This window comes from Vulpes vulpes, chromosome 14, assembly GCF_048418805.1.
Source record: "Vulpes vulpes isolate BD-2025 chromosome 14, VulVul3, whole genome shotgun sequence".
NCBI lineage: Eukaryota > Metazoa > Chordata > Mammalia > Carnivora > Canidae > Vulpes > Vulpes vulpes.
In genome coordinates, this window is record NC_132793.1 from 135,492,778 (window position 1) to 135,502,340 (window position 9,563).

General features: G+C 51.1%; 1 protein-coding gene across 1 annotated transcript in view; it reads left to right on the forward strand.

Annotated features, from left to right (window-relative positions):
• ADGRA3 (adhesion G protein-coupled receptor A3) overlaps positions 1–6,045 on the forward strand; it is a 121,737-nt gene extending 115,692 nt beyond the window's left edge. The window contains exons 17-19 of the mRNA XM_025997277.2: positions 1,691–1,836; positions 4,412–4,507; positions 4,657–6,045. Of these exons, the coding sequence (XP_025853062.2) occupies positions 1,691–1,836; positions 4,412–4,507; positions 4,657–5,872 (1,458 nt within the window). The 3' untranslated portion in view covers positions 5,873–6,045. The remainder of the gene's footprint in view (positions 1–1,690; positions 1,837–4,411; positions 4,508–4,656) is intronic.
• The last annotated feature ends 3,518 nt before the right edge of the window (positions 6,046–9,563 follow it).

The window sequence follows — 9,563 nt, forward strand, 5'->3', positions numbered from 1 at the left end:
CACTTAGTTTTATTAAAATAGATTTAAACCTTCCCTAGGCCCTTACGTATCTCCAACTAGAATTTTATCTCCAGATAGAGTTGGTTCATACCACGTGGTAAACATGCCCCCACCACTCCTCTGGGGAAGGAACTTAAGTAATGTGACCATTCCATACACTGCAATTTTCCACTATTTTGGGGGGTACCTGTTGTGTCTCAAATCTTGTGCCCTTACAGTCCCTACAGAAACCCTAGGGATGGTGATTGATAACCTTCCCTCTATTCCAATGAGGAAAATTAATTTAGAGAGGTAACATTATTCACTTAAAAGCACCATCCTGGGATCCCTGGGTGGCGCAGCAGTTTAGCGCCTGCCTTTGGCCCAGGTTGCGATCCTGGAGACCCGGGATCGAATCCCGCGTCGGGCTGCCGGTGCATGGAGCCTGCTTCTCCCTCTGCCTATGTCTCTGCCTCTCTCTCTCTCTCTCTCTCTCTCTGTGACTATCATAAATAAATAAAAATTTAAAAAAAAGGGAGACCCCTGGGTGGCACAGCGGTTTAGCGCCTGCCTTTGGCCCAGGGCGTGATCCTGGAGTCCCGGGATCAAGTCCCATATCAGGCTCCCTGCATGGAGCCTGCTTCTCCCGCTGCCTGTGTCTCTGCCTCTTTCTCCCTCTATGTCTATCATGAATAAATAAATAAAATCTTTAAAAAAAAAAAAAAGCACCCTCCTAATAAGTAATGATAAAAACATAGATAGTATTTTTCTTGATTGTTTATGTGCCAGACAACATGCTGAATCTCTAGGTAGACTGTCCTGGTTAGCCCCACCCACGGTACCTCCATCTCTCTCTCTCTTTGCAAACGAGGCAACCAGTGCTTGCGGGGTTATGTGCCTTTGCTGAGGTATCACGGCAGATACCGGTGGATCCTGCTTTTAAAACCAGGTAAAGGGCAGCCCCGGTGGCTCAGCGGTTTAGCGCCATCTTCATCCCAGGGCGTGATCCTGGAGACCCGGGATCGAGTCCCACATCGGGCTCCCTGCAGGGAGCCTGCTTCTCCCTCTGCCTGTGTCTCTGCCTCTCTCTCTGTGTCTCTCATTAATAAATCAATCAATCAGTCTTTAAAACCAGGTAAAGGTTAGGTTTTACACCTCCCCCTCTTTCCCACCAATATATTATATCACTGACCTACCGTTACCATGTATAAAAGCTCTGAATTAGAACAACTCAGGTCGGTCACACTAATGCTTACTCTCTGTGTGCAGTGACTTCCCCTGAACCCTTGCCCTCTACCTTCCTCCTCAAACACGGGCCTCAGAAAATGAACCCCAGTGTATGTAACATTGCGTCTGTGGGAAACACGCCTGTGGTTTAATGTCGTCAAAGAGTCAATTAATTCCAAAAGGGAATTACTGTGTATGAAGGGCTCCGTCTCGGGTGTAAAGCGTATGTGGTCTGTGGGCCTCCTAGATCCAAGCATTGGTTTGTCTGTTAGAGCACATCCTCGTCTCTTGTACGTCTGTTAGAACGCTTTGTTTCATTAGCGGCCAAAGGAATCGATCTTCAGAATATCTCTTTATGCTATTTTGGAAAAAATTACTTACCAGTTATTTTTGGTAAACCTTGGAGACAGTTAACTACTGGTGAGGGTTTTTTTTTTTTTTTTTTTCCGTTTTTAGTTTATATATTCTTCACTCTTCTTTCTAGGTTGGTATAATTCTTCATTATTCCACTCTTGCTACCGTACTGTGGGTGGGAGTGACAGCTCGAAATATCTATAAACAAGTCACTAAAAAGGCTAAACGATGCCAGGATCCTGATGAACTGCCACCCCCGCCAAGACCGATGCTCAGGTACCTGTTATCTCTGTTTACTATATTACGCTAAATGTTCATTAAACTGTTCCGTTGAAGCTGTTTTAAACAGAAGCGTGCTGAGGAGGTTTCAGAGAATACAGGGTGGACTTGTCAGCTGGGCTTCCCGGGTGTGAGTACCGGCTGCCTGGCCTTCCAGCTGGGAGCCTGCGTGAAGTGCTGTGGCCTCTCCAGGCCTCCTCCCCCGCCCCCGCCCACCCTCATCTATAAAGTGGGAATAAGTGAGTGTCTGCAGGTGGGACGGGCCATCTAACAGGCTCTAAGACAATGTTAGCTGTTTTTATTGCCTTGGGACCATGTCAGAGACTTTTAATCTCCTTAAATAATATTTCAATTGAATCATTCTCTGCTAAAGACCACACGGTGTTGGGAGTTACACCCTTCTTCTCAATTATAATAAAAAATAATGGGTTTTCATGGTGGAGGAGTAAGAGTTGAGCAGTGGTGACTGAGCGTATTGGAGGCGGGCTGTGCACCAGGCCCTGGGCCGGGCACTGAAGCTGTCCTGCCTTTGAGGAGTTTCCAGTCGGCCCGAGGAGACCATGAAGGACCAACTGCAGGCGGTACAAGAGCTGTGGTGGGGATACGTTCTTTTGAGGGTACAAACAGAGGTGCCGTTAATTTGGTGGGATGGCAGGTGTCAGGAAGTACTGACCATTAGTGATGAACCGTCGTTCGTGGTGAGGGCAGAGGGGACGGCTGACCCCGCGGATACAGGATGATGTGGGGTGCTGAGCGAACCTGGAGAAATGCACTTTGGCCGGAACCTACAGCATATGGTGGAAAGGGACGAATTCAGGGTGACGGCTCTGCGACAGGCGTCTGGGAGCCGTGGTAAAATGGGGGCAGCCGTTGACGTCCACTGTGCCCTAAGGGAATGGCCCGACTAGGTAACCTTATAGAAGGGCAGACTTCCATTAGCACGGAGTAGGAATCGGAGAGCCTGGGGTAAGGGGTTCAGCTGAGGTCGTCTGGGTGGTCCCCAGGAGTCCTGAAGCCAGAACCTTTGGAAACCTGGTGCTGGGCAGGGAGGGCGTGCTGGGCGTTTTGCAGAAGCAGGGAGACGTGCTCACGTGTGGTCAGTGGAGCAGTGACGACGAGCCAGCTGCCCCAGGGAGAAGTCTCTTAAAAGCATGATCCTGGGGCCACGTTCACATTTCATAGATGGGCCATAGCACGTAAAGGGAAGAATTGAACGAACACCGAGACAATGGAAGGGCCAGGGGGCGAGTGGTCCCGTGGGCCCTGACGGGCAGCAGGAGCGCTCGCTCGGCCACGGAGCCACATCACAGGATGTGACCGACTCTTAGGTCACTGGCCTGAAGAGAACTGAGAGACGGGGGTTGATGAAGAGATTTAGGGACCCCAACACCCTTCCTGTTAGGTTTTGAGAGAGGAAAAGAAAAGCACCAAGTACAAGGCGTGAAGTCCTGAGTATGCCTGTGTCCAGCCAGCTCAGGATCCGGGCGCAGGTGCCAGCTCAGGAAAGGTCGTGCTGGCAGCCAGGGGGCCGGCCAGGCCCAGCGGCCCTGCTTCCTCTCATCACAGAGCTCACAGAGCTCCGGCCACTCCGCCCCCACCGCCACCCTGTGTCCCTCCGCTCTTAGGGCACCATCATTTCCCCTGCTGTCCCCAGTGGGCCCCCGGGACGGGGTCCGGAAGGCCTGAGCGCCCGCAGCCGGGGCGTCCCAGGAGGCCCAGGCCTAGCCAGGCTCGTGCACAGTTCCCGCCCTTGCATGTTTTGTCTGGCCTGTGGCACAGCGGGACCCAAGGGCCAGGTGGGATCCAAGGAAGCCAGTTGGTTCCTTGGGAAGGAGGAGCGTAGGCCCGGGATCGCAGCCTGCAGTGGCCCGGCCTGCCCACAGGGTGGCGGGAGCCGACCAGCTTTCCTCAAGCCGCCGCTGCCGGGCAGCTCGCTGGAGCTGGACGGCTGGAGCAGGGGGGCTGGAGCTGGACGGCTGGAGCAGGGGGGCTGGAGCAGGGGGCTGGAGCAGGAAGGCTGGAGCAGGGCGGCTGGAGCAGGGCGGCTGGAGCAGGGCGGCTGGAGCAGGAGCAGGGGGGCTGGAGCTGGACAGCTGGAGCAGGAGCAGGGGGGCTGGAGCAGGAAGGCTGGAGCAGGGGGGCTGGAGCAGGAAGGCTGGAGCAGGAAGGCGGCCCAGCACACGCTCCAAACGTTTTCAGAAAGTCGCTCTTGGGGATCCCGGGTGGCTCAGCGGTGTAGCGCCTGCCTTCAGCCCAGGGCTTGATGCTGGAGTCCCGGGAATCCCGGGATCAAGTCCCACGTCGGGCTGCCCGCGGGGAGCCTGCTTCCCCTCTGCCTGGGTCTCTGCCTCTCTCTGTGTGTCTCATAAATAAATAAGTAAAATCTTTAAAAAAAATTTTTTTTTAAAAGTTACTCTTAACAGAGCTGGCCCCAAAAGAGACTCTCCGGGTTGTTCTTGGAGTAGAAAATAATAGCCAGTCCTCGAGGAGTGCCGCCGGCGGGGCGGGGACGCTGGGAGGGGTGCCTGGATGCCCGGGTGCCGAGCTGACCTCTGCCTGTCCCTCCGTCCAGGTTTTACCTGATCGGCGGCGGCATCCCGGTCATAGTGTGCGGCATCACGGCGGCGGCCAACGTCAGGAATTACGGCAGCCGGCTGAGCGCGCCCTAGTGAGTGTCCCGTGCTCCCTGCAGCCCCGGTCCCGGTCCCCCCACCCCCCCATGCTGGCCCTTGGTGCTTTGCCTGCCCGGGCCTCCCGCGGCTCCTGGAGCAGGGGAGGGCGCGCCCCCCTCAACCGCTGTGCCCTTTGCTCTTGTAGTTGCTGGATGGCCTGGGAACCCTCCCTGGGAGCCTTCTACGGGCCCGCCGGCTTCATCACCTTCGTCAACTGCATGTACTTCCTGAGCATATTCATCCAGCTGAGGCGGCACCCGGAGCGCAGGTACGAGCTCAAGGAGCCCCCGGAGGAGCAGCAGCGGCTGGCGGCCGGCGAGAGCGGCGAGGGCGGCCGCCCGGAGGCCCTGGGCCTGCCGCTGGCCTCCACAGCGGCCCTGGAGAACGAGCACACCTTCCGCGCGCAGCTGCTGGGCGCCAGCCTCACCCTGCTGTCCTACGTGGCCTTGTGGATGTTCGGGGCCCTGGCCGTGTCCTCCGACTACCCCCTGGACCTGGTCTTCAGCTGCTTCTTCGGGGCCGCGTGCCTGAGCTTCGGCGCCTTCGTCGTGGTCCACCACTGTGTCAACAGGGAGGACGTCAGGCTGGCGTGGATCGCGACCTGCTGCCCCGGCCGGGGCGCCTACTCCGTGCAGGTGGACGTGCAGCCCCCCAACCCCGGGGGCCCGCACGGAGAGGCCCCCAAGTGCGCCCACAGCAGCGCGGAGTCCTCGTGCACCAACAAGAGCACGTCGAGCTTCAAAAACTCCTCCCAGGGCTGCAAGCTGACCAACCTGCAGGCCGCCGCGGCCCAGTGCCACGCCGCCGCCGCGCCCGCGAGCCCCGCGCCGCAGCTCGAGAACAGTCTGACGGAGCACTCGGTGGACAACGACCTCAAGATGCACGTGGCGCCCTTGGAGGCGCAGTTTCGAACCAACGGGCACCCGAGCCGCCACCACAAGAACCGAAGCAAAGGGCACCGGGCCAGCCGGCTCACGGTCCTGAGGGAGTACGCCTACGACGTGCCCACGAGCGTGGAGGGCAGCGTGCAGGACGGCCCGGCCGCGCGGGGCCGCAGGGCCCACCTGGCGCACCTGGCGCACCTGGCCCACCTGGCCCACCGCGCCCGGCAGCACGGCGCGGCCCAGCAGGACAGCAGCGATGGCTGCGGCCCGGGCCCGCCGCCCCGGAGCAGCAGAGACTGCGAGAGGCCCTGGCCCGGCGGCAGGAGGGACGCGGGCGGGAGGGCGGGCGCAGGCCAGCTCGACGGCCAGCACAAGTGCTACGGCCTGAACCTGGCCGTGCCCAACGGCCCCGCGCTGCCCCCCGACGGCCCCGGCAGCGTCAGCACCGGCCTGTGGAAACACGAAACGGCCGTGTAGCCGCGGGCCCAGGCCGAGGGGTGCACCCAAACCGGCCCTCACATTCCTTCCCTGCCTACGGCCGCCGCGGGGATTCGAAGCCTTCGGGGTAAACCTCGGAGCTCGGGATTTTGTGTTATTTTATACCCTCCGGTTGTTGCTTTTTTGATGGATTTCAAACCAACACACACACACACACACACACACACACACACCCTCCAAACCGTTGTGTTCCTTGTCAGAGCACCAGCAGGACTTGGAGAAGCTGCAGTGTCGTTTTTTGGGAGATCTGTTCTAGCAACTTAACACTTCAGGCTTGTATTTAATACAATAAATAGGTGTTTGTCATTGTGTGTCAGTCTTACGTTTTTCTACCTCACAATAGGAGCGGGCGCTTCTGTTTTAATCGTGTCTGTGCAAAGTGAGGGTGTCCTAATGAGAATTACACATGAATCAGCTACCAGACTTTCACGTCCTTAACTCCACTGATTACGGCCTGTGTAGATCAAAGCACTTCTGGACGGATGTATTTTATAAATACGGTTTTGAAGGCTGTAAGGTTTTTAAAAGATTTCATGGAATGTTGTATTGTTTTGTTTTGTTTTGTTTTTTAACGGAAACGTCTTCAAAGCTCTTTCTAAATTGCATTACTTTCCCATATCACTTTGGTCCTGTTGATATTGTCTTGTCACTTTTGTGGCTTTTCAGCGATTTATATTTCGGCTTAATTTTCTCATTCTTTTTCTCCCCAGCAGCACGTAAGTTGCTCTTGAACGTAAATGAAGAGCCACCAAATGAGTAAGACTCACACTCACTTGCTCTGAGTTCTTCAGTGTTGGCTCTTCCGTCACCTGCGACTTTGTTCTCAGATAAAGTTCTGCAGGTTCGTGCTGAAGGATTGATCTTTGAATTCCATTCTGAGGGCAACAGCTGCTGTGATCCAGCTGTTCCCACCGGTCGTTGACGCACGAGTCGTTGATTGAGTCGATTGGAATTGAGAAAACAAGTCTAGTTTTACACTGATTTTTGTGGTTTCCACTTCAGAACGATCCCAGACCGAAGAGTCCTCCGGTGTCATCTAGGTGTACATTGCACTATAGCTGCTTCATAGGCTATTTTACTTATTTGTAGCACTTACTAAAAAAAAGCTATGTCTGGGGGGATGTTCAATATACATTTGTAGTTGAATCAGTGAGGTTTTTTTTTTTCCCAGCTTTCTAATTAGATAGGTACATTCCTCATTAAATATATGAAGCCAGGTGGTCAGAGATATTTACATTTTAATGTCAACCTTAATAGAATATCTAAGGTACCAAGCCTGCTGCACCATCCCGGCTTATGCTAAGCAGAATTATGTGTTAGGGGGAAAAAAATAAACCACATGGTCACAAAGTTTTTGAAAGAGTACACAACCATTGGAGTATTTCCAATTCATGTAAATATAATAAAGTCTTGTGTTTATTTAAAAAGAAAAAAAGAAAAAACCTTAATCCTCCCTGGTCCCTAGTCTCACTGGAGTCCATTCCTAGAACTCTGTTGTGTTTTGCTTTTTAAAGTCATTTAATGTGTTGCATTTTTAAAAACGATGTTAATTCCAATATAGTTCCCGTGCAGTGTCATATTAGTTTACGTTAGCGCACATTGCATTACTCAGCACACGTCACAAGTACTGTTCTTAGTCCCCTCCACTCTCCTGCCCACCTCCCGTCTGGAAACCATCCATCTGTTCCCTAGAGGTAAGTCTGTTTTTTGGTTTGTCGGGTTTTTTCCCTCTTTGTTCCCTTGTTTTGTTGCTTAAATTCCACAAACGAGTTTGACATCCCATGATATTTGTCTTTCTCTGACTGACTCCACTAGCATTATACGCTCTAGACCCATCCATGTTGTTGCAAATGGCAAGATTCCATTCTTTTTTATGGCTGAGTAATAGTCCATTGTGTGTGTGTACGTCCCCCTTTTTTTTTAAGATTGTATTTGTTCATGAGAGACGCAGAGAGGCAGAGGGAGAAGCAGGCTCCCTGTGGGAACCCTGATGTGGGACCCGATCCCCAGACCCTGGGATCACACCCCGAGCCAGAGGCAGACGCTCAACCACTGAGCCACACAGGTGCCCCCCATACCACTTCTTTATCCATTCATCTATTGATTGACACTTGGGCTGCTTCCATAATTTGGCTACCGTAAATAATGCTAGAATAAAAATAGGGGTGTGTAAATCTTTTGGAATTAGTGTTTTCATATTCTTTGGGTACATAACCCAGTAGTCGAATTACTGGTTCATGATTCTGTTTTTAATTTTCTGAGGGTCTCCATACTGTTTCCCGTAGTGGCTACACCAGATTGCATTCCCACCAGCAGTGCACAAGTGTTCCTTTCGTTCCACAGCCTCACCAATACCAGTTGTTTCTTGTGTTTTTTGACTTTTAGCCATCCTGACAGGTGTGAGGTGAATATCTCCTTGTGGTTTTGACGTGCATTCCCCTGGTAAGTGATGTTGAGCATCTTTTCATGTGTCTGTTGGTTATCTGCATATATTTTTTGAAGAAACATCTGTTCAAGTTTTCTGCCCATCTTGATTATATTTTTTTGTGTTGAGTTGTCTCCGTTCTCTATATTTTTTTGGATACTACCCTTTATTGGGTTTATCATTTGCAAATATCTTCTCCCTTTCAGTAGGTTGTCTTTTAGATTTATTGATTGTTTTCTTTGCTGTGCAGAAGCTTTGAATTTTGATGTAGTCCCAGTAGGTTATTTTTCCTTTGTTTCCCTTGCCTGGAGAAATAATCTGGAAAAATATTGCTATGGATGATATTGGAGAAATTACTGTCCGTGTTCCTTCTAGGATTTTTATGGTTTCAAGACTCACATATAGGACCTTATTCCATTTTGAGTTTATTTTTGTGCATGGTAAGAAAGTGTTCCTGTTTCATTCTTCTGCATGTGGCTGTCCAGTTTTCCCAACACCATTTGTTGAAGAGACAGTCTTTTTCCCATTGCATATTCTTGCCTCCTTTGTTGAAGATGAATCAACCATATAATTGTGCGTGGACTTCTGGGCTCTCTGTTCCATTCCATTGATCTTTGTGTCTATGTTTGTGCTTGTGCTAGACTGTTTTGATTACTACAGCTTTGTAGTATATCTTGAAATCTGGGACTGTGATAGCTCTCCAGTTTCGCTCTTCCTTTCCAAGGTTGCTTTGGCTATTTGGGATCTTTTGTGGTTCCATACCAATTTTAGGATTCTTTGTTGTAGTTCTGTGGAAAAAATGCTGTTGGTATTTTGATAGGGATTGCATTAAATTTATAGATTGCTTTGAATAGTATGAACATTTTAACAATATTTGTTCTTCCAATCCATGAGCATAGACTCTCTTTCTGATTGTGTCATCTTCAATTTCATCAGTGTTTTATAGTTTTCAGGCTACAGATCTTTCGCCTCCTTGGTCAAGTTTATGCCTAGATATTTTATTACTTTCAGTGCAATTGTAAGTGGAATTATTTAAAATTTCTCTTTCTGCTACCTCATTTTTTAATGTATAGATATGCAATGGATTTCTGTATATTGATTTTATGTCCTGTGACCTTACTGAATTCATTTATCAGTTCTAGTAGTTTTTAGGATTTTCTTTATATGGTATCATGTCATCTGCAAAGAGTGAAAGTCTTACTTCTTTCTTACCAATTTGGATGCCTATTATTTCTTTCTGTTGTC